Source organism: Mobula hypostoma, chromosome 4 (genome assembly GCF_963921235.1).
Source record: "Mobula hypostoma chromosome 4, sMobHyp1.1, whole genome shotgun sequence".
Taxonomy (NCBI): domain Eukaryota; kingdom Metazoa; phylum Chordata; class Chondrichthyes; order Myliobatiformes; family Myliobatidae; genus Mobula; species Mobula hypostoma.
The window spans coordinates 41,923,674-41,949,385 of NC_086100.1; the positions used below are offsets into that span (position 1 = coordinate 41,923,674).

General features: G+C 41.6%; 1 protein-coding gene across 9 annotated transcripts in view; it reads right to left on the reverse strand.

The window, feature by feature from the left end:
- The window catches only part of LOC134345281 (lisH domain-containing protein ARMC9), a 150,451-nt gene that overhangs the window by 14,967 nt on the left and 109,772 nt on the right, over positions 1-25,712 (reverse strand). For 5 of the 9 annotated variants that reach the window (XM_063045701.1, XM_063045706.1, XM_063045702.1 and 2 more), the window contains 4 exons: positions 21,977-22,035; positions 18,546-18,683; positions 15,269-15,384; positions 8,860-8,996 (listed from right to left, as the gene is read on the reverse strand). In XM_063045701.1, the coding sequence (XP_062901771.1) occupies positions 8,860-8,996; positions 15,269-15,384; positions 18,546-18,683; positions 21,977-22,035 (450 nt within the window). The remainder of the gene's footprint in view (positions 1-8,859; positions 8,997-15,268; positions 15,385-18,545; positions 18,684-21,976; positions 22,036-25,712) is intronic. The other 4 variants (XM_063045708.1, XM_063045704.1, XM_063045707.1 and 1 more) reach the window with 3 other exon arrangements.

Below are 25,712 nucleotides of genomic sequence, written 5' to 3' on the forward strand. Positions count from 1 at the left end.
TTGGAGCAGAAACAGGCCATTCGGCCCATCAAGTCTGCTCTGCCATTTCATTATGGCTGATCCATTTGCTTCTCAACCCCATTCTCCTGCCTTCTTACCAAACCTTTCAGTCTTTGACTTATCAAGAATCCATCATTCTCCATCTTAAAGACACTCAATGACCCGGCCTCCACAGCCACCTGTGGCAATGAATTCCACAGATTCACCACCCTCTGGCTAAATAACTTTCTCTTCACCTCCATTATAAATGAATGTCACTCTATTTTGAGGTTGTGCCCTCTGGTCCCAGACACCCCCCACTATCAGAAACATCATCTCCACCTCCACACTATCGAGGCCTTTCAACATACGATAAGTTTCGATGAGATCCCCCTTTTTCTTAATTCCAGCGAGTACTGGTCCAGTCCTCCTATGATAAGCCTTTCAATCCTGGAATAATTTTCCTAAACCTCCTTTGAACCCTCTCCAGTATCAGCACATCTTTTCTTAGATAAGAGGCCCAAAATGGCTCACAATACACCAAGTGAGGCCGCACCAGTTGCTTATAAAGCCCCAGCATTACATCCTTGTCTTTATATTTGAATCCTCTTAAAATGAATACTAAACATTGCACTTGCCTTCCTCATCACTGACTCAACTGCAAATTAACCTTCAGGGAATTCTGCACAGGGACTCTAAAGTCCCTATGCACCTAGGATTTTTTAATTTTCTCCCCATTTAGAAAATAGTCTACACTTATATTCCTTCTACCAAAGTGTATGACCGCACATTTCCTGACTGTATTCCACTGGCCACTTCTTCACCCCTTCTCCTAATCTCTCCAAGTCCCTTCTTCAGCCTCCTTGCTTCCTCAACACTACCCACCCCTCCACCTATCTTCGTGTCATCAGCAAGCCTGGCCACAAAACCATCAATTTCGTCATCCAAATTATTGAGATACAATGTAAAAAGAAGCAGTTCCAACACTGACTCCTGCGGAACACCACTAGTCACCAGCAGCCAATTAGAAAAGGCTCCCTTTATACCCACTTTATGCCACCGCCAATCAGCCAATGTTCTATAAATGCTAGTACCTTTCCTGTAATACCATGGGCTCTTATCTTACTAAGCAGCCTCATGTCCCCTAAAACCCTAATTTTTATAGATGCACCGTAGAAAGCATTCTTCTAGGGTGCATCACAACCTGGTATGGAAGTTGTCCTGTCCAAGACCAGAAGAAGCTGCTGAAGATCATGAACACAGCCCAGCACATCACACAAACCAATCTTCTGTCCTTGGACTCACTTTACACCTCACGCTGTCGGAGCAGTGCTGCCAGGATAATCAAGGACACGACCCACCCAGCCAACACACTTTTCATCCCTCTTCCCTCGGGGAGAAGGCTCAGGAGCTTGAAGACTCGTACGGCCAGATTTGGGAACAGCTTCTTTCCAACTGTGATAAGACTGCTGAACGGATCCTGACCTGGATCTGGGCTGTACCCTCCAAATATCCAGACCTGCATCTCATTTTTTTTGTACTATCTTACTTTCCATTTTTCCAATTTTTCTATTTATGATTTATAATTTAAATTTTCAATATTTATTATTGATTTGTAATCCAGGGAGCGGGAAGCGCAGAATCAAATATCGCGATGATGATTGTACGTTCTAGTAACAATTGTTTGGCGACAATAAAGTATAAAGTATGTGTGGCATCTTGTCAAAGGCCTTCTGAAAATCCAAGTACACAACATCCACCAATTCTTCTTTGTCTATCCTGCTTGTTATTTCCTCAAAGAATTCCAAAACATCTGTGAGGCAAGATTTTCCCTTAAGGAAACTATGCTGACTTTGGCCCATTTTACCAAGTACCTGAAACCTCATCTTTAACAATCGACACGAACATCTTCCCAACCACTGAGGTCAGGCTAAAAAGCCTATAATTTCCTTTCTTTTGCCTCCATCCCTTCTTGAAGAGTGGAGTGACATTTGCAATTTTCCAGTCCTCCAGATCCATGCCTGAATCTAGTGATTCTTGAATCATTAATAATAACTTCACAATCCCTTCAGCTACTTCTTTCAGAACCCTTGGGTATAGTCCATGTGACTTATCTACCTTCAAACCTTTCACCCTCCCAATCACCTCTCCCTAGGAATAATAACTACACTCACTTCTGCCCTGACACTTTCGAGCTTCCAGCATACTGTTAGTGTCTTCCACAGTGAAGACTGATGCAAAATACTTACTCAGTTTGTCTGCCATTTCCTTATCCCCTATTAGTACAGCTCCAGAGTCATTTTCCAGGATCTGATATCTACTCTTGTCTCTCTTTTATACTTTATATATCTGAAAACAACTTTGGGTACAGGTTTCCCCCACCATCCGAAAGTAGAGTGTTCCTATGAAACAGTTCGTAAGCCGGAATGTCATAAAACGAAGAAGCAATTACCATTTATTTATATGGGAAAAATTTGTGATGTTCGCAGACCCAAAAACAACCTACCAAATCATACCAAACAATTTAATAGTTTGAGTACAGAGAGGAAATTAAGAACCCGGTGGCATGGTGCGAAGACAATAACCTATCCCTCAACGTCATCAAGACGAAGGAATTGGTTGTTGACTTCAGAAGGAGTAGCGGACCGCACGACCCAATTTACATCGGTGGTGTGCAAGTGGAACAGGTCAAAAGCTTTAAGTTCCCCGGGGTTGATATCACAAATGACCTGACTTGGACCAACCAAGCAGAGTCCACTGCCAAGAAGGCCCACCAGCGCCTTTACTTCCTGAGAAAACTTAAGAAATTTGGCCGGTCCCCTAAAACCCTCACTAATTTTTATAGATGTACCGTAAAAAGCATTCTTCTAGGGTGCATCACAACCTGGTATGGAAGTTATCTTATCCAAAACTGAAAGAAGCTGCAGATGATCGTGAACACGGTGCAGCACATCACACAAACCAATCTTCCGTCCATGGACTCACTTTACACCGCACGCTGTTGGAGCAGTGCTGCCAGGATAATCAAGGACACGACCCACCCAGCCAACACACTTTTCGTCCCTCTTCCCTCCGGGAGAAGGTTCAGGAGCTTGAAGACTCGTACGGCCAGACTTGGGAACAACTTCTTTCCAACTGTGATAAGACTGCTGAACGAATCCTGACCCGGATCTGGGCCATACCCTCCAAATATCCGGACCTGCCTCTTGGTTTTTCTGCACTACCTTACTTCCCATTTTTCTATTTTCTATGATTTATAATTTAAATTTTTAATATTTACTCATTTTAACTATTTTTAATATTTAATATTTGTAATCCAGGGAGTGTGTAGCGCAGAATCAAATATCGCTGTGATGATTATACGTTCTAGTACCAATTGTTTGGCGACAATAAAGTATAAGTATAAATAGCACATAAAACTTGAAATAACAGTAACATATAGTAAAAGCAGGAATGCTATGATAAATAAACAGCCTATATAAAGTAGAAATACTTCTCTACAATGATTGCCTGCACTGTTCTCCATAGTGAAAATCTCACGCAAGTGCTTTTGGCAAAAACACGGCGCAAGCACTCTCGGCAGAAACACTCTCTCCAGTAACCTTTAAGCTATGAAGCTGCCAAATCATACCAAATAACGCATAAAAATACACAGCCTATATAAAGTAGAAATAATGTATGTACAGTGTAGTATCACTTACCGGAATTGGGAAGACAGCGCAGAGCACACTGATGATGGTGTGTTAGGCTGAGTCATTGGAGGTTAGAGTGGTGCAGTGGTCCGGGTCCCCAACCTCCAGGCAGTGAACCAATACCGATCCGCGAAGCATGCAGGGGTGCAGCGGTGGCCGGGATGTACCAAGCACAGCTTTAAGAAAAAAGCCGAAATAAACAAGCTAATTAATTAGGTGCTGCCCGGCTCGTAAATGTCGGCCCAGATCAGAAGCAACGCAGTCGGCAATTGCCTCTGATCTGGGCAGATATTTATGTGCCGGGTGGCACCTAATTAATTAGCTTGTTTATTTCGGCTTTTTTCTTAAAGATGTGCTGGGTGCCTTCCGGTTACCGCTGCGTTCTCTGCAAATCGGTATCTGTGTGTGGCCCGGGGGTTGGGGTGGTGGGACACTGGGGTGTCATCTCATCGTCGTCTGTTTCCATCAGGCAGGCAGGTCATCTTCTTCTATGTCTGCCTGCCTTGATGTTGAAGGTCGAGGTTCGTCGTCTGCTGTGGCTGATGTGGAAGGCTTGAAAAACGACAGTATGCTTGACTGCTAGCCTCACGCATTTTTCTATCATACAGTTCTTTGTAAGCACTCAAACCATCTTGCAAATATGCCCTAAACTGACGCAATCCTTCAAAATTAAAGTCATACTTGATCATTGCAGCGAAAATCTCACGCAATTGCTTCACGTTCAGTTCCTGGACAACTTCACTTTTGGTCCATTCGCTACTGCATTCGGTTTCGATTGTTATCCTTTCCTCTTCCAAATGCATCAGCTCTTCATCTATCAGTTCTTGGTCATGGGATGCCAAAACCTCTTCAACATCATCTTCGTCAACTTCCACAAGCCAAACTCACTTTGTCCTTGCTTCGTTCACCACGATCGAAATGCTTAATTATGTCTAGTTTTATGCTAAGTGTAACACCCTATGAGCTCTTTTAGGCTTTTTCGATACCTTAGAGCTCATCTTGCAAATGGATGCCCACAGGCACGTGTTTAAGCAATGCCAGCTAGAATGCAGTTCCGAATCTGGGGGAGGAGCGGCTGCTTGGGGCGCGTGCTGCTTTTTTTGTAACAGTGAAAACACCTTTTGTTAGCAAAAACAGGTAACTAATGTAGGTCTTTCGTAACAGTGAGGTTTCATAAAGCGAACGTTCGAAAAGTGGGGGACAGCTGTATCTTTTATATTATTGGCTAGCATACCTTCATATTCCATATTTTCTCTCCTTATGGCTTTTGTAGTTGCCTTCTGTTGGTATTTAAAAGCTTCACAATCCTCTAACTTCCCATTAATTTTTGCTCTTTTGTCTTTTATGTTGGTTTTGACATCCCTTGTCAGCCACAGTTGTATCATCCTGCCTTTAGAATACTACTTCTTTGGGATGCATCTATCCTGAGTCTTCCAAATTGCTCCCAGAAACTCCAACTATTGCTGCTCTGCTGTCATCCCTACTGGTGACCCCTTCCAATCAACTTTGGCCAGCTCCTCTCTCATGCTTCTGTGATACCCTTTACTCCACTGTAATACTGAAACATTTGACTTTAGCTCGACTTTAGCTTCACCCTCTCAAACTGCAGGGTAAATTCTATCATTGCATGAGCACTGTCTCCTAAGGGTTCCTTTACCTTAAGCCCCCTAGTCAAATCTGATACATTACCCAACTAACCAATGAGAACGGCCGATCCCTTAGTGGGCTCAACCACAAGCTGCTCCAAAAATTCATCGCATGTGCATTCTACAAATTCTCTCTGTTGGGATCCAGCACAAACCTAATTTTCCCTATCTACCTGCACATTGAAATCCCCCATTACATTGCCCTTTTGATATGAATTTTCTACCTCCCATTGTAATTTGTCATCCACATTCTGGCTAATATTCGGATGCCTCCCATGAGGGTCTTTTTACCCTTGCAGTTCCTTAACTCTACTCACAACAATTTTAGATCTACTGATCCTATGTGACCTCTTTCTCAAGATTTGATTTCATCTTTTACCAACATAGCCATGCCACCCCCTCTGCCTATCTGCCTACAATGTCTATCCTTGGATGTTAAACACCAAACCATCATCTTCTTTCAGCCAGGGCCCCGTAATGCCCACGATGTCATACCTGCAATCTCTAACTGTGCTACAAGATCATCTGTCTTATTTTGTATACTGTGTGCACTCAAATATAACACCTTCTCTCCTGGATTCATTACCTTTTTCTGTCTTCTCCCTGTTACACTGCAACTCATTCAACCAACTGTAAATTTGTTCCATCATCTGCCTGTACTTACAGTCTCACTACACACCGCATCTGCTTGTATACCAACTTCTCCATCCTCAGCTCTATCACTCCGCTTTCCTTCCCCCCGCCAAATTACAGTCGGCCCTCCTTATCCGCAAGTTCCGCATGCGCGAATTCAACCAACCACGAATCAAGAAAACCCGGAAGTGCTCTTCCAACACTTGTTGTTTGAGCATGTACAGACTTTTTTTCTTGTCATTATTCCCTAAACAATGCAGTATAACAACTATTTTACATAGCATTTACATTGTATTAGGTATTATAAGTAATCTAGAGATGACTTAAAGTAGACGGGAGGATGTGCGTAAGTTATCGTGGATTGGGATTGAAAAAAAAACAGAAGTTCTCTTACTAAGTAAGTCGGAACAGGTACATCCGGTATTATTTAGCGTCAGTCAAACGTTTGTCTTAGTATATACTATATATTTTACCTTTCTATGCATATAAAACACTTAAGAAGTGTATGTTTCAGCGCCAGGCTCGGGAAGGGAAGTTTCCGAGTTCAATCCAGTGACAGGCCGCTCCCGAGCGTGCTTTCCATCTGTGCTGGGTTGATGTGAAGGATCAAAAACTCAAAATCCCAAAACTCAATAATTAAACCACTGTGTTGCTTAGTAATAATTGTAGCTTTCATCGGGGCAGGGCCTTTCTCACTTTATCCTTTAAAATTGTTCCGATCGTTGACCGACTGTAATTTAACACTTTTCCAATGACCGATGGCGTTTCACCTCTTTCCGATCGCTTTATTATTTCCACTTTATTTTCAATCATGATCGTGATTATTTTCATGAACAGCCACCTTATTATTATTGTGATTATTTTCATGAACACCCGCCACCGGGTCCTAACGTCCACCACACTGAAACAGGTTAAATAAGGTCCGGAGTTCCGTTGGGTCCTAAGGTTCACTGCATTGAGACAGGTTGAATGAGGGACTTGAGCATTCGCATTTTTTGGTATCCACAAGGGGTCCTGGAACCAATCCCTCGCGGATAAGGAGGGCCGACTGTAGTTTAAATTCTTCCCAGCAGCTCTAGTAAACCTGCTCACTAGGATATTGGTCCCCCCCTTGGGTTAAGCTATATCTTGCCCAGAAGAGATCCCAGTGATCCAGAAATCTGAAACCATTCCCCTTGTACCAGTTCCTCAGCCATGCATTCATCTACCAAATCATCTGTTTCTACTGGCACATGGCACAAGCAGTAATCCAGAGATTACTATTCTGGAGGTCCTGCTTTTCAGCTTTCTACCTAGGTCCCTAAATTCTCTCTTCACAACCTCCTCCCTTTTTCTATCCATATCATTGGTGCTAATATGTACCAAGGCTTCCGTCTGCTCACCCTCTCCCTTATAATGCCATGGACCCTATCTAAGACATTCTTAACCCTGGCACCTGCAAGGAAGCATACCATCCCATCCAGATGCCTCTAACACATCCACAGATTCTCTTGTCCACTCCTCTAACTATGAAACTCCCTATCACTACTGCAGTACTTCCCTTCTGAGCCACAGTGCCCGAGACCTGATCACTGTGGCTTTTCCCCGGTAGGTCATCTCCCGCCCCGCCTCCCCCCACCCCACCCTCAACAGTACCCAAAGTGGCATACTTATTGTTGAGGGGAATGGCCACAGGGGTGATCTGCACTGGCTGCCCATTTTCTTTCCCTCTCCTGGCAGTCACCCAGATGCCTGCCTCCTGAAACTTAGGGGTGCACACCTCCCTGTAGCTCCTATCTATCACCTCATCAGTTTCCTGTATGAGCTGAAGGTCATCGAACTACAGCTACAGTTCCTTAACACATTCACTGACGAGCCACAGTTTGGTGCACCTGATGCAGATGTGGTTAACTGAGAGGCTGGAGGTCTCCCACAATTCATACAAAGAACACAACACAGCCCCCAGAGTCACTCTCACTGTACTAACTCTGTAGTAACAGGAGGAAGAGTGAAGAAGTAGAGTGTAGTTCTATGGGTTGCATATTTTGTTCTGCATAAGAGAGGAAGAACAACTCTCTGGATAGTACTGGACCCCAGACCAGAACAGCTTTAACCAAGTATCTAAAACTTTATGAATTAAAGTGCATATATTAACATTTTAAGGACTCCTGTAGTTATCCTCTAAATTTTCCTTACAACTCATGGGACTCCATAAAGGAACATATTTTTGTCTTGTTCACATGGCCCTAGGTGGTATGAGGACACAGGGAATCAAGAAGTAGTCCAGCTTTTTAATTGGTCAGCTGTTGGTTTGGATTACTAACCAAAATATAGTAGATATAGCTGATCACCTTAAAATTAATGAGTCATGTTAACTCTGGTGTTTAGCAACTAACGGAAGCTGCAGATTCTATGAATATTCTCATCCTCAGCAATAGAGCCCAGAAAATGAACACAGAAGATCAAACAGCATTTTCAACTCCTTTCAGTTAGAGGAATCACTTAACAATCATCTTGGCCTCCTCTGGGGGTTATTATCATAAGAGAACCCAATCTTCAGTGAATTTGATTCAGCTCACAGATGTGGCTGAAATCGATGACATAGCAAAGGCATGGGGGCCCAACTACGTCCAGCTATAGTACTGAATATGTGCTCTAGAACTAGAGAATGATGGGTTGTTTGAGAAGGGAAGATGGGAAGGTCAGGAAGGGGAGGTGGGAAGGTCAGGAAGGGGAAAGAGGCAGTGAGAGACATGGGAGAGAAGGGAGATGGGAATGGAGTTTTGATATTTATGGGGGAGAAGAGTTCATTAACATCTCCTTGTGTGGAAATAATTGCTAAGGATCAATAAAAATTATATTATTAATTTTATTATATATATATATAAATAAAAAATATTCTAAACAATCAATATGGTTTTTCAACTTACGAACTGGTGAAGCCCCAAACTCAGAATCACTTGTTCTGCTCCCACTTCGAGTAGGTGGTCGAGAGCTTTGCTGTGAATACAGGTTGCTCTCTGTGCTAGGACTTCTACATTCATGTTTTTCCAGAGCAGTTCCCAACCTACAAAATCAGGAACAAATATATTTAGATGAGTAAGTAAAAATTACTACTCATCAAAATAATCATAAAACCTCAATGTAACACAAAATACACAACCCTTCTATTCATATATTATTCTGCCTGTTACTTTCTGATTTACTTCAATTCTCTTAATTTCTTTAAAATATAATCTTGAGTTAAAAGTCAGAGTCATAGAAAAGTACAGCACATAAAAGGCCCTTTGGCCCATTTAGTCATTGCCAAACTATTAAACTGCCCACTCCCATCGACCTGAACAGGGACAATAGCCCTCCATACCCCTACTATCCATGTACCTATCCAAATTTCTCTTAAAAGCTGAAACTGAGTTCGCATGCACCACTTTGCAGGCAGTTGGTCCACAATCTCACGACCCCCTGAGTGAAGAAGTTTCCCCTCATGTTCCCCTTAAACTTTTCATGTTTCACCATTAACCCATGTCTTCTAGCTGTAGTTCCACTCCTCAATGGAAAAAGCCTGTTTGCATTTACCCTATCTATACCTCTATCAAATCTCCCCTTAATCTTCTACATTCCAAGGAATAAAGTCCTAATCTATTGAATCTTTCCTTGTAACTCAGGTCCTCCAGTCCCAGCAACGCCCTTGTAAATTTTCCCTGTACTCTTTCAACCTTATTTACATCTTTCCTGTAGGTAGGTGACCAAAGTTGCAAACAGTACTTCAAATTAGGCCTCACCAATGTCTTTAAAATAACATTCCATCTCATCTCCTGTACTCAATACTTTGATTTATGAAGACCAATGTGTCAGAAGTTTTCTTTATAACCCTACCTATCTGTGACATCACTTTCACTGAATTCGGGACCCAGATGCCTTTGTTCTGCAGCACTCATTAGAGTCCTACTGTTCACTGTGTAAGACCTACCCTGGTTATTCTGAAGTGCAACATCTCACATTTGTCTGCATTAAATTCCACCTGCCATTTTTCAGCTCATTTTTCCAGCTGGTCCAGATACTGCTGCAAGCTCTGATTGTCTTCTTTGCTGCCCACTACAACGCCAATATTGATGTCACAGAAACATAGAAAAACTACAGCACAATACAGGCCCTTTGGCCCACAAGGCTGTGCCAAACATGTCCTTACCTGAGAAATTACCTAGGGTTACCCATAGCCCTCTATTTTTCTGAGCTCCATGTACCTGTCCAGGAGTCTCTTAAAGAACGCTATCGTATCCGCCTCCACCACCGTCACCGGCAGCCCATTCCACACACTCAACACTCTCTACGTAAAAAACTTACCCCTGACATCTCCTCTGTACCTACTTTCAAGCAGCTTAAAACTGTGCCCTCTTGTGCTAGCCATTTCAGCCCTGGGAAAAAGCCTCTGATTATTCAAACGATCAGCAAATGTCATCAGCGATCCAACTTAGTACCTCATCTTAAATACCAAGCCACTGAACCTTCTCGACCAACCTCCCGTGCGGGACCTTCTCAAATGCCTTGCTAAATTATCTGTTTTCATAATCCACTTTTCTGGTAACTTCCTCAAAAAACTCTATAAGATTGGTTAGACACAACTTACCATGCACAAAGCCTAATTAGTCCATGTCTACCTAAATACTCATGCATCTGGTCCCTTAGAATACCTTCTGATAACTTTCCCACTACTGATGCCAGGCTCACTGGCCTATAATTTCCTGATTTATTTTTAGAGCCTTTCTTAAACAACAGAACATTAACTATCCCCCAATTCTCCAGCATTTCAGCTGTCGCAAAGGGTGATCTAAATATCTCTGCTAGAGCCCCTCAATTTCAGCACTTGCCTCCCACTGGGTCCAAGCAAACATCTTGTCAGGCCCTGGGGATTTATCCACCCTAATTTGCCTCAAGACAAGAAACCAATTCCCCTCTATGATCTGTGTAGGGTCAATGAAATTGATGCTGCTTTGCCTAACTTCTATAGACTCTGTATCCGTCTCCTGAGTATATACAGATGCAAAAAATCCATTTAAGATCTGCCCCATCTCTTTTGCTCCACACATGGATTACTATTCTGATCTTTCAGAGGACCAATTTTGTCCCTTGCAATCCTTTTGCTCTTAACATATCTGTAGAATCCTTTAGGCTTCTCCTTCACCTTGACTGCTAGGGCACCTCATGCATTCTTTTAGCCCTCCTAATTTCTTTCTTATGTGTTCTCTTGCATTTCTTATACTCCATAAGTACCTAATTTTTTCCTACCTACCTACTATGTTAAAAAAAAGTCTGTCCCGAGCCTTGTGGCCCATCAGGCTGGTGCTTATGCCGGTTTCTGTGGCGTGAAGTGACTGAGAGTACAAGACTCCCCTCCAGATAGGATGCCAGTCTACCGCGAGGTTAACCCCCAGCATTTTGCCGGTGCCAATTTTCAGCTGGATGGACTGGAGCAGTGTGTGGTTAAGTGCCTTGCTCAAAGACACAACACGCTGCCTTGGCCGAGACTCGAACCCACGCCCTAACCACTTGGCCACACGCCACATGTACCTACTATGTACCTCTTTTGTTTTCTTAACTAGGGCATCAATATTTCTTGAAAACCAAGGCTCCCTACGCTTGTTATCTTTACCTTTTATTCTGACAGGTACATACAAGCTTTGTACTCTCAAAATTTCACTTCTGAAGGCCTCCCACTTACCAAATACGCACTTGCCAGAAGACAGCCTGTCCTAATCCACACTTGCCAGATTCTTTCTGATACCTTCAAAATTGTCCTTTCTCCAATTTAGAATCTCAACCAGTGGACCAGACCTATCCTTTTCCATATTTACTTTGAAACTAATGGCATTATGATCAATGAATGCAAAGTATTCCCCTACACAAACTTCTGTCAGCTGCCTGGTCTCATTCCCTGATAGCAGATCAAGTATTGCGCACTCTCTTATTGGGACTTCTACATACTGACTAAGGAAACTTTACTAAACACATTTGACAAATTCGATCCCATCTAGTTCTTTTACTGTATGGAAGTCCCAGTCAATATGTGGAAACTTAAGGATGCTAGGCACTTGATCTGAGAATCGGTGTGCTTTGGATTGGTGGACTGAACTGTATTCAGGGATTCATCTCCGAACCTGGATGAGTATGCTGCAGTTGTTATTGACTTCATTAAAACCTGTGTGGATGAGTGTGTGCCTACAAAGACTTACTGTACATTCCCAAACCAAGAACCATGAACGAACCAGGAGGTACGTCGTCTACTGAAGGCTAGATCTGTGGCATTCAAGTCTGGCGACCCAGGCCTGTACCAGAAAACCAGGTATGATTTGTGGAGGGCTATTTCAAGGGCGAAGAGACAATTTTGAACGAGGTTGGAAGCGACATTGGATGTATGACAACTCCGGGAGGGTTTGCAAGACATTACTTCCTACAAAGCAAAACCCAATAGCATGAATGGCAGCGGTACTTCACGACCAGATGAACTCAATGCCTTCTATGCATGCTTTGAAAGGGAGAACACAACTACAGCTGTGAAGATCCCTGCTGCACCTGATGATCCCGTGATCTCTGTCTCAGAGGCCGGCGTTAGACTGTCTTTAAAGAGAGTGAACCCTTGCAAGGCAAAAAGTCCCGATGGAGTACCTGGTAAGGCTCTGAAAACCTGTGCCAATCAACTGGCAGGAGTATTCAAGAACATTTTCAACCTCTCACCGCTATGGGCAAAAGTAGTTTCCACTTGCTTCAAAAAGGCAACAATTATACCAGTGCCTAAGAAGAATAATGTGAGCTGCCTTAATGACTATTGCCTGGTAGCACTCACATCTACAGTGATGAAATGCTTTGAGAAGTTGGTCATGACTAGAATGAACTCCTCCCTCAGCAAGGACCTGGATCCATTGCAATTTTCCTATTGCCACAACAGGTCAATGGCAGATGCAATTTCAATGGCTCTTCACACAATTTTAGACCACCTGGACTACACAAACACCTATGTCAGGATGCTGTTCATCGACTATAGCTCAGCATTTAATACCATCATTCCCACAATCCTGATTGAGAAGTTGCAGAACCTGGGCCTCTGTACCTACCTCTGCAATTGGATGCTCGACTTCTTAACCGGAAGACCACAATCTGTGCGGATTGGTGATAACATCTCATCGCTGACATTCAACACTGGCGCACCTAAGGGATGTGTGCTTAGCCCACTGCTCTACTCTCTATATACATATGACTGTGTGGCTAGGCATAGCTCAAACACCATCCATAAATTTGCTGACGATACAACCATCGTTGGTAGAATTTCAGGTGGTGACGAGAGGGCGTACAGTTAGTGGAGTGGTGTCACAGCAACAACCTGGCACTCAACATCAGTAAGACGAAAGAGCTAATTGTGGAATTCTGGAAGGGTAAGACAAAGGAACACAACAATCCTCATAGAGATATCAGGAGTGGAGAGTGTGAGCAGTTTCAAGTTCCTGGGTGTCAAGATCTCTGAGGATCTAACCTGGTCCCAACATATCGATGCAGTTATAAATAAGGCAAGACAGCAGCTAAACTTCATCAGGAGTTTGAAGAGATTTGGTATGTCAACAAATACACTCAAAAACTTCTATAGATATACCGTGGAGAATATTCTGACAGGCTGCGTCTCTGTCTGGTATGGGGGGTGGCAGCGGGGCTACTGCACAGGACTGAAAGAAGCAGCAGAAGGTTGTAAATTTAGTTGGCTCCATCTTGGGTACTAGCGTACAAAGTACCTAGGACATCTTCAGGGAGTGGTGTCTCAGAAAGGCAGCGTCCATTATTAAGGACCTCCAGCACCCAGGGCATGCCCTTTTCTCACTGTTACTATCAGGTAGGAGGTACAGAAGCCTAAAGGCACACACTCAGTGATTCAGGAACAGCTTCTTCCCCTCTGCCATCCGATTCCGAAATGGACATTGAACCCTTGGACACTACCTCTCTTTTTTAATATATAGTATTTCTATTTTTTGCACAATTTTTAATCTATTCAATACACATATACTGTAATTTAATTTATTTATTTATTATTATTTTGTTTTTTTTCCTTCTATATTATGTATTGCATTGAACTGCTGCTGCTTTAAGTTGACAAATGTCATGTCACATGCCGGGAATAATAAACCTGATTCCAATTCTGAGATGTCATGGACTGTGGCACCTGAGAGACAACATGCCATCAGGGAATCTTGTTGTCGTCTACAGAACCTCCTTTCTGTCCCCCTAAATAATGAATCCCTTTTCACTGGAGCTCACCTCTTTTTCCCACTTCCCTTCTGGGTCGCAGAGCCAGAGTTCTCTTTCTTTCATTTCCCTTTTTATTTCTTTTCTTCATTACGAGATAACTAATACATCTTTAGTTACAGCTTTCATCAGCACTATTAACATGTACATTATTTGTCAATGGTTATATACTGCAAATCAAATAGTTGCATAATGGAAATTTTATCCTGTATCTTTTATTGATACATGACTATTCAAAAATCACAATAACAAGCTGCCATAGAGCATTTTATTTTATTTAGAGATACAGCATGGAACTGGCCCCTCTGACCCATTGAGCTGCGCTGCCCAGCAACCCTTCAATTCAACCCTAGCCTAATCATGGGACAATTTACAATGACCAATTAACCTACCAACTGAAACACCCGGAGGAAACCCATGCGCTTCACGGGAAGCACGTACAAGCTTTCTTACATGGAACACTAGAACTGGTCTCTGAACTCTGACGCCTGAGCTGTAATAGCAAACATCATGCTACAGCGGTGCCATTTGTTAACACATTATGACTTATAAATCTGTAAATAGTTTTCCAGCAAAAAAAATGTCATCTGAAACAAAAACAAATTACAGACAGTCCCCAGATGCTGACAGGGTCCTATTCCTTAGAACTGTTTGTAACCTGAACTGTTAAATCAGAAATGAACAAGTAAGTTGCTGCAAGAGGATCACAGAGACAGCTGAGGTGGGGGAGTGAGCTGGCACAGGAAGAATGGTTGGCAGCTTGTCCCACTGACTTGATGAGTGAGCAAGTCTGCTCAATACTTCCAGTTTTGCTTGAGTCAATCTACCCCCAGCTGGTGCAGCACTGGAGTGGGAGGGAGGGAAGATGGGGTAAACACACAAGGCACACAGGAATGTTCTGTTCCCACCAAACTGAAAATGCCTGAACAGCCGGTCTGCAGAGTTCACTCATATGTTATAGGGTGTCCATAAGTTGGGCATTCATGAGCTGCGGAGAACCTGTCTAAGCTTTTCTTCCTTACATTAATAATTCAGTTCTTGGCAGTTACTTACGGTACATAACCCAACCTGTGCATGCTCGGTGTAACTGGTCGCTGGAGGGGCTCATCAGTACTTTCTTTCAAAGATGGTCCGAGCTTTCTTCTTGCCTTCAATGTGTTCGTCATTATCTGTTCAATAGAAAACTCACTGTTTAAAAAAAATGTGAACATTTTTCCTGCTATAACTGTCAATTCTCATGGCTTTTGAAGGGCACATATATGTAACTCTTCTGGTTTTCAAGTACAGACAAGAAATCAGGAGAGCTTCTGCACTAATCCAGTTAATATAGGCACATTCAATGATATTAAGCATTCAAAAGATGCTATTTGTTATACCAAGATATTTTAACATATCATATCTTCAGATTCCGACCCTAAAAAGGCCCTGATGGTCCATTTCACAACTAACTATTAGAACTAATCAGCTAAAAGTACATTTACAACATTAAATATTTTGTTAAACAATTGCATTAACAAAGTAAAAAAAAAACTCATTACAAGTGTGCCTACTTGGTGGAAAGGTCTGGAAGCTTTCATTAAATAGTACTTTATAGGTTTTTCAGAATGTGGGTGTCACTAGCAAGCCAGAATTGATTACCCATTTCTAGTCACCCTTCAGAAGGTGATGATGATTTTTATCCATAAAGTACTCCCACGAGGCTATCAGGTAGACAATTCTAGAATTTGACCCTTGAAATAATGATGAAATGGTGATGTATACCAAGCCAGCATGATGTGCAATTTAGTACAGAACCTTCAGGGGGGAATGTTCTCATACATTTTCTGTCTTTGATGGCTGAAGTTGCCGTTTTGGAAGCACTTTTGGAGAAGCTGGAGGTGTTTGGTACAAATGCAGCTGCTGTGTACCATGGATTGAGAAAATAATGTTGCAACAGTGGATGGGGCAAAGTCAGTTGGTCTGCATTGTTCTGTAGATACCAAGTCCAGTAAATGTTGCTGGCAGTCAGGGAGTATTCTTTCACTCTCTTGTGTCTTTAGAGTCTCAGGAGGCAAGTCATTTATCACAGAATACTTAGCCTCTTGATCTTATAGCCAAGTTTCAAGTCAATGGCAGCCTCTGGTTTAAAGGAATGGCTGTGACTCAGCTTGTGACTCAAACAGAGTAGTGCATTCCACTTAGCAAGACAGCAGTACTGATTACACTCCTCTAATATGCAAGGTCACAGAGATCATTAGTCACCCAAAACTATGCACTGTTCTCAATAACTCCACACTACAGAGCACTAATTGTGATTTTTCTTAAGTAGTTTTTAAAAAAGTGAAACTTCTGGAAATGTACCTTTTTTTCTATTTAGAAAGGCTGTTCAGTGAATAATTGACAAGGAACATGGCACACTATATCTGAGGAATGCTATCAACATTCACTTGGCTGAACAGCTGCACTATCTATATTTCACTATTGAGGTACATAGAGTGCATAGAAATATTGAAATTCCACAAAGAATCTGATCACCTAGGTATTTCAGACAATCTTTCTTTATTGCTTTATGTTGTTCAACATGACAATTTGGAAAAAGATCATGGACAGATGCCCTTTTCTCAGTACAGAGATACAAGATCTTCATCCACTGCCTGGGTACTTCTCAACATAAAACATAATAAGAACAAAAGAAATAGGAGCAGGAATACACCTTCTGACACCTTGTGCCAGCTCCACCATTCAAAAAGATCATGGCTGAACTAGCCTTGGACTCAGCTCTACCTACCTTCCATTTTCAAATAACCCTTAATTCCCCTGCTATGCAAAAATCTATCTGACTGTGTCTCAAATATATTTAATGAAGTAGCCTCTACTGCTTCCCTACTCTCTGCAGATTCACTACTCTCTGGAAAAAGCAGTTTCTTTTTCATCAATGTCCTAAACCTCCCGGAGTTTCCCCCAAATCCTGAGGCTCACTTACGAGTGGAAACAACCTTCCTGCCTCTGTCTTATCTATCCCTTCATAATTTTATATGTTTTTATAAGATCTCTTCTCATTCCCCAACGTCCACCAGCATAGACCCAGTTAAGGGAGTGATGTGGCCTGCAGCCTTGTGGTCCTTGTGAAACTCGAATTATATATGGCCAAGTAAGTGACTGACAAGTATGACTGCTTGAAACCACTGTCAACAATGCCTTTTATCATGTGAATTACTAAAAATTGCAAGCATGTAATGCAACAGAGCATATTATGTGATGTATCAAGAGAAAAATGGTGTTACGTTTTCTAATCTATTAGCAGTCCTTGATACAGTTTCATCCGAAGTGTGTAACATTGAGCTATCTGCTTAGGAACATGGGAATGGTAGCACAGTCAAGCCTACCTGGCATTCAATATCATGCGTTAGTTAAATTGATTGTATTTATATGGAGGTTTCCAAAATTATGAGGAGCATAGGGACGATAGATAATCAGAACTTGAAACTGCAACTTGGTACATGTGACATTAATATTTTTCCTCAGACAGGGAATGACATGGCATCGGTTTAAAGTGAAAGGGCAGAAATATAAAGAGGATTTAAAAGGTAGGTTTTCACTAAGCATGGCGAATATTCTCACTAGTAGCCACAGGAGAAAATGGAAGTAGGTTAATTTACAAGTTTAAAAGGCTTTAAACAAATACTCTGATTTGAGAGGTTTAGAAAAATGTTTGTCTAATACAGGCAAATGGAATTAGCAAAGATTGGCATCACAGTCAGCAAAGATGAAGAGGGCTGAAAAGGCCCATTTCTGTGCTGTATGCTTTGATGGAAATTAACTGTTAACCTATATCAAATGTTTTTTGAAGGGAGTTCCAAATTTCAATCTTGTTAGAATTTCCTATGCTCATGAAAAGCCTGGCCTAGACTTCTGATCGTAACCAGGCCATTCTCAAATGGCAGAAATAATCCTATAGCTATACTTCGTTCCACATAACAGTTTAAATAATTTGAATAAATCTCTCCTTTAAACTTTGAAATATCAAATATTATATAATTTTTCTAGGACAAATGAGAAAGGGTCGCAGGGTGGCCTATATCTAGTCAGTTAAACAATCAATACAACTAAGGTAGATGATCTATCTGGTCGTTACCTTTCTGGGACCCTAATGGACAAGGATACTCACTGCTTTTCTTGCCTTGCAACACTAACCCTATATCAAAAGTACATCACCAAGTGTAAAATCCTTTCCAATATCCAAAGGTCATGAAAGCTACCACAGAAATACAAGGCTTCCTATCTTTTAAGTATTTTTATTGATTTTATAATTACCTACATATTTCATAGTAATCTTCAGTATTCAACTTACAGTGCTTCCAGATGTCTGATAATGAACACCCACCCCAAGGTACTCAGCCGTCAGTAGCTTTTCTCCTGATAGCTCTCCAGGTTGAGGTTTTAATATTTCAGCCTTGTCCAAGTCAGCTTCCATTGCATCAGGATCATCCTGTTTTAATAAATTACATAAATAAACCATGTTGTCCATATTTTCATGCTTCTTTCCTAATTACACAAGTTAAAAACAGCAACTTCTAAGTGATAAAATAAATCAGAATCGGGTTTATTATCCCAGGCATGTGATGTGAAATTTGTAAACTTAGCACCAGCAGTTCAATGCAATACATAATCTAGAAGAGAGAGGAAAAAAATAATATTAAATAAACAAGTAAATCAATTATAGTATACGTATATTGAATAGATTAAAAATCGAGCAAAAAAACCCCAGAAATAATATATATTTAAAAAGTGAAGTAGTGTCCAAGGGTTCAATATCCATTTAGGAATCGGATGGCAGAGGGAAAGAAGCTGTTCCTGAATCGCTGAGTGTGTGCCTTCAGGCTTCTGTACCTCCTACCTGATGGTAACAGTGAGAAAAGGGCGTTCCCTGGGTGCTGGAGGTCCTTAATAATGGATGCTGCCTTTCTGAGCCACCGCTCCTTGAAGATGTCCTGGGTACTTTGTAGGCTGGTACCCAAGATGGAGCTGACTAAATTTACAACCCTCTCAGCCTCTTAAATGATCCGGAGTTCATCCATTTCCAGCTCCAACTCCTTAATGCAGAGCGTTAGAAGCTGCTGCTAGATGCACTTCTTGCAGTTGTAGTCATCACGGACACTGTATGCCCAAATTCTCTGCCTTCTCAAATTCCGCAAAAGGAGCATTCCACTATCCTGCCTGGCATCTCTACTGTCCTAGCTGAGCAGATATAAAGAAAGGAAGGCAAAAAACTTAACCTTGAGCTTTTCTTTCCTTTGCTTTCTCTGACTGAAGCCTCGACAGTGACATCCAAAGTGCCGAAAAAATATCAATTGGGTTAAAACACACTTTATCATGATTTTAAACCTGTATGATCAAACTGGAGCAACACACATCAAAGTTGCTGGTGAATGCAGCAGGCCAGGCAGCATCTCTAGGAAGAGGTACAGTCGACGTTTCGGGCCGAGACTTTCAAACTGGAGATCTTTTATATATAAAAAATGAATTTTTAATCGCACCAACATGATCCCACGATAACAAAATGTGGAAACTTTATTGATACGTCTGGGTTTTGAGTTCTCACTGTGAAGGGGACCCAGCAGACAAAATTCCACAGTCAGTGAGTGCAGGTAGCTCAATATTAATAACAAATTCACATCTGCTTCTCCTAGCCTTGCAATATTTTCCAAGATTTAACGCTGCTACATGGCTCCGAAGCCTGGGTCTTGTACCGCAAGCAAATCCGGTTGCTCAAGCACTTCCATCAGTGCTGCCTCCGCTCCATCATGGGTATCAGCCGGCAGGATCGTGTCTCCAATGACCAGGTCCTGGAGGAGACTCAACCTCCAAGCACTGAAGCCACTTTGCTGCTCAAGGGGCTCTGCTGGTCAAGCCACATGTCTCTCATGGACAACTCCGGGTTACCGAAAGCAGTACTATACTCAACGGAGAACTCTCTCAGGGCAAGAGAGATCACAGTGTCGCGTGCAAGAGGTACAAAGACCACCTTAAGCAGCAGCTCTCTCAGGCAAATATCGAGGTCAACGAGTGGCAACAGCTGGCTTGTGACAGAGATCAGAGATCACTGGAGAATGCTGATCTACATAGCAGCAAAGAATTTTGAGGAATCCAGAACAGTGACTGCTGAAAACGCAGGAAGGATGCTACTACCCAAGTGCCTGCATTCCAGCTGCTCCGTGTCCATACTGCTTTCAGAGTCTGCATATCCAGAATTGCCTCTACAGTCACAAACAATCTTGCCATCACTCCTGAGGACCCTTGTATCCCCCTGATCTTCGCAAGAGAAGAACCAGCCATCATCACAATAGTTGAAAAGTAATTTTATGTATTATATAATGTTTATATGCATATGAACATTTTGACAACTGAAAATCTATGCAGGCTGCAACAGGATGTTTAATGTCAGTTCACCCTATCCTCGTTATATGCGTCTTCAGACAATGTGGATTCACAGTTATGTGAGGAACCTATATCTACCAACGTCTCCTTATATGCATCCAAAACTCACAGTTATGCGAGGAGCACTGCTTTCCCGTCGATACAAGTCAGGGGCGCGCTCCTCACAATTTCACTTCCGCCAGTCTTGCATTGGTTTTGGCAAGGTGTGGATGCGCGATCTTGCGCTCTTAAACTTTTGTTGGTTTTACCTACGATGCAGTGATTTTGTGCTTGAAACATTTAACTATGCCTCCTAAGCGTCCGATGTCATGTCCTGGGCCATCAGCCGAGCAGCAGAGAACCGCTTTAACACTTGAAAAAAAGTTGGAAATTATAAACAGTGCGGCATCAGCTGAAGGTAACACAGCTCTGGGACGATACTGCTGGGAACAGAATCTTGCCTTTAAAGTTCTTTTGTTGCCAGCCCATCCTAAACATTTCGACAGCATTCATCTTAACATAACAGTGCGTTTCCTGCCACCTAACACAATATCGTTGATTCAACCACTCAACCAAGGTGTAGTCCACATTCAAGGTGTACATTTTTTTTTTTAACTGCAAACTATCTCTCAGATGCTGCAAGCAACAGACGATTTTGAAAATCTCGGGAGTTTACCAACGGTGAGGAAATGGTGGAAGTTGGAATATTTGGCACAAATGGCAATGGACATGGACCCAAGTCTAGAACGGGGTCAGCATTTCAGTCATTCTCTGCCATCAACTCTTCTTCCCTACAAGCAAATTTATGCTGAAAAACAAAATGCTGCCAAGCAAACAACCCTCACCAATTTCTTCAAATCAGTGTCAACTTCTGCTGCCGGCAGTTCTAAGAGTTCTATGAGTCTTCCTTTGCTCCTTGCTGTGCTTGTTATGATCCTGACGACCACAACCATCCATCTTATCCATGTAAAGCTGTCTGACACAACAACCACTCTTCTCCCAGAGCGAACACACCTGCCACCGTTGGTGAGTACTGTACACCTGAGGATGTTAACTTTCTATGATTTATTACATTGAATATTACCTTAAATTGATTAAATATAATACAAATGTTGTCTTGTAGTACTGCTTTTGTGTCGTATTGGTATGAAAATGTGAATAAATTACAGATAAAGCATATTTAGGAAGCCCTCTGGAACGCATCCCTATTTCCTCCATTTAAATAATTATTCACATTATGCGATTTGACATTATGTGTCGACATCGAGGAATGTATCCCCTGCATATAACGAGGATAGGGTGTACTAATTTTAAAAAAGTCAGAGTTCTCTATTTTTATTAATTTCCAATGAAAATGGCACTTACTTCATCATCATCATCATCTTCCCCTTCATCATCGGAATCTGAATCTTCAAGCATCTCCTCTGCCAGATCACAGAATCAAAGACTAGTTACAACATGGAAACACATTATTCGGTCCAATCAATTGGTAGCTGAAAATTCTTTTCTTCTGAATTTAATCTGCTTCTTCTACTATTACTAAAAGACATATTCAGGCACTAACCAGTTGCTGTGTTTAAAAAAGCTTCTTCATACCATTTTTGGTTCTTATAGTCAACTCTGTTCTCTGTCTTCTGATTCCCTTTGTCTACACTGTTCATAATTTTAAAATAGCTTCATCAGATCCCTCTTCACCTCCTCCATTTCAAGTGTCTTGAGTCTATCTCCATATATGAAGTTCCTGGTGCTTGTAATCATTTTGGTAAAAACGCTTAGAGTCATGGAGTTATAGAGCACTCCAGCACAGAAACAGTCCCAGGTCCATCAAGTCCATGCAGAATTGTTATTATTCTGTCTAGTCCCAATGACCCTCACCTGAACCACAGCCCTCCCATCCGTGTGCTTAAGATATACCCACCCTTAACCTATGACCGCTAGTTCTAGTCTCACCCAACCTCAGTGGAAAAAACCTACTTGCATACACCAAATCTCAAAGTTCTAAAGGTTTAAAGCTCAAAGTAAATTTATTATTAAAGTACATTTGTCATCATATACAACCCTGAGATTTACTTGCAAGCATGCACAATAAATACAAAGAAACACAAAAGAGGACAGTGCATAAAGACAAACAACCAATGTGCAAAATACGACAAACTGGGCAAATACTACATAAAGAAAAATAATTTTAATAATAAATAAATAAGCAATAAATATCTAGAACATGAGATGGGGTCCTTGAATGTGAGTCCAGAGGTTGTGGGAGCAGTTTAGTGTTGGGACTGAGTGACTCTGAATGATGTTATCCTCTCTGGTTCAAGAGCTTGAAGGTTGAGGGTAAAAGCTTTTCCTGAACCTGGTGGTGTGAGTCCTGAGGCTCCTGTACCATCTTCCTGATGGCAGTAGTGAGAAGAGAGCATGGCCTGGATGGTGGGGGTCCTTGATGACAGGGGTCTTTTGACAGCTCTCCATGTAGTTGTGCTCAATGGTGGGAAGGACTTTACCCATGATGAATTGGGCTGATTCCATTACTTTTTGTACTTCTCATAATTTTGCATACCTCTATCAAATCTCCCCTCATTCTCCTATACTCCAGGGAATAAAGTTTTCAACATTTCCCTATAACTCAAGTCCCAGTATTTTTTGCTGTATTCTTTCAATTTTATTGACATCTTTCCTGTAGGTAGGTGACCAGAACTGCACACAATACTCCAAATTTGGCTTCATCAACATCTTATACAACTTCCAACACAACATCCCAACTTGTGTACTCAATACTTTGATTTATGAAGGCCAATGTGTCAAAAGCTCTCTTTATGACCTTTCCTGTTCATATGCCTACAGTGTATTTCTGGATTCCTTTTCATGTTTGCTGTCATTCTGAGAAATTGAATTGAACAGATTGCCAATGTACACAAATGAAGGAAGATATTCCTTACAGAAATTTGACTTTATGCAAATTCTCCCTAAAATGTTTAAAGCATTTCCAAAACATGAAAGTTAGTTATAGAAATGCAAGCATCTTCAGGAGTTATGGAAGAGAGCTAGTAGCTAGTTAATTCAAAAGACAATCAATCTTCAAAAATGAACTTTGCATGTTACCTCCCTGCAGGAATCAAACAGATATATTGCCTGGTGGGTGTGTAGAACACCCTGCCAGGGGTGGTGGTAGAGGCAGATACATCAGAGGAATTTAAGAAACTCTTACATCGGTACAATGTTAGAAAAATGCAAGATTTTGTAAGGATAGAAGGTTAAATTGATCTTAGAGTAGGTTAAAAGATTGGCACAATATTGTGGGCTGAAGGGCCTGTACTGTGCTGTAATGTTTTAAGATCTATGTTCTAAGAATGAACCTGCTAGCTCACAGCAAGAGTCCACATAAAACAATTGCTTTGGAAACTGAGAAGTGACAATTTTAAAACACCTTATTAAACAATGGAACATCCATTGCTACTTAAAGGCCATCACAACTAGCCATTGGATGCAGGAAATTCTGATTTTGTACCATTGTAACTACACAGGGGAAGACAATAAATAAATGGTCACGTTAAGTTACCCTCATTGTAAGTGTTCAATTCTGACTTGTATGAGCCTACAAGAGGAGAGCCATACTTGATCTGGTATTGGGAAGTGAACCTGGTCAGGTATCAGATCTCTCAGTGGAAGAGCATTTTGGAGATAGTGATCGCAATTCTATCTCCTTTACTATAGCATTGGAGAGGGATAGGAACAGACAAGTTAGGAAAGTATTTAATTGGAGTAAGGGGAAATATGAGGCTATCAGGCAGGAACTTGGTAGCATAAATTGGGAACATATGTTCTCAGGGAAATGTACAGAAGAAATGTGGCAAATGTTCAGGGGACATTTGCGTGAAGTTCTGCATAGGTATGTTCCAATGAGGCAGGGAAAAGATGGTTGGGTACAGGAACCGTGGTGTCCAAAAGCAATCTAGTCAAGAAGAAAAGAAGAGTTTACGAAAGGTTCAAAAAACTAGGTAATGATAGAAATCTAGAAGATTACAAAGCTAGCAGGAAGGAGCTTAAGAAAGAAATTAGGAGAGCCAGAAGGGGCCATGAGAAGTCCTCGGCAGACAGGATTAAAGAAAACCGCAAAGCATTCTACAAGTATGTGAAGGACAAGAGGATAAGACGTGAGAGAATAGGACCAATCAAGTGCGAAAGTGGAAAAGTGTGTATGGAACCACAGGAGATAGCAGAAGTAACTAGTGAGTACTTTGCTTCAGTACTCACTACGGAAAAGGATCTTGGCGATTGTACTGATGACTTGCAACAGACTGAAAAGCTTAAGCATGTAGATATTAAGAAAGAGGATGTGCTGGAGCTTTTGGAAAGCATCAAGTTGGATAAGTCAGCAGGACCGGATGAGATGTACACCAGGCTACTGTGAAAGGTGAGGGAGGAGATTGCTGAGCCTCTGGCGATGACCTCTGCATCATCAATGGGGACGGAAGAGGTTCCAGAGGATTGGAGGGTTGCAGATGTTCCATTATTCAAGAAAGGGAGTAGAGGTAGCCCAGGAAATTATAGACCAGTGAGTCTTAACTCAGTAGTTGGTAAGTTGATGAAGGAGATCCTGAGAGGCAGGATTTACGAACATTTGGAGAGGCATAATATGATTAGGAATAGTCAGCAGGGCTTTGTGAAAGGCAGGTTGTGCCTTACGAGCCTGATTGAATTTTTGAGGATGTGACTAAACACATTGATGAAGGTAGAGCAGTAGATGTAGTGTTTATGGATTTCAGCAAGGCATTTGACAAGGTACCCCATGCGAGGCTTATTGAGAAAGTAAGGAATAATAAAAGACCAAGAATTGGAAAATGTCATTTACAAAAACCAAAAAGAGTTGGAGGTCTTGCTTTGCCTAATTTAAGAATATATTATTGGGCGGTGAATATACACTATGCGTGTTCTTGGTTATATTGAACTGATAAAAATGAACTACCACCATGGGTTGATCTGGAATTGAAAGCTGTGAAATAACTTTACTTAAGTTCGTTACTAAGAGCTTCTTTACTTGTACAACTAGCCAAAATTTCTATTTTAAATATAAATCCAATGATTAAGCAGTCATTACGAATTT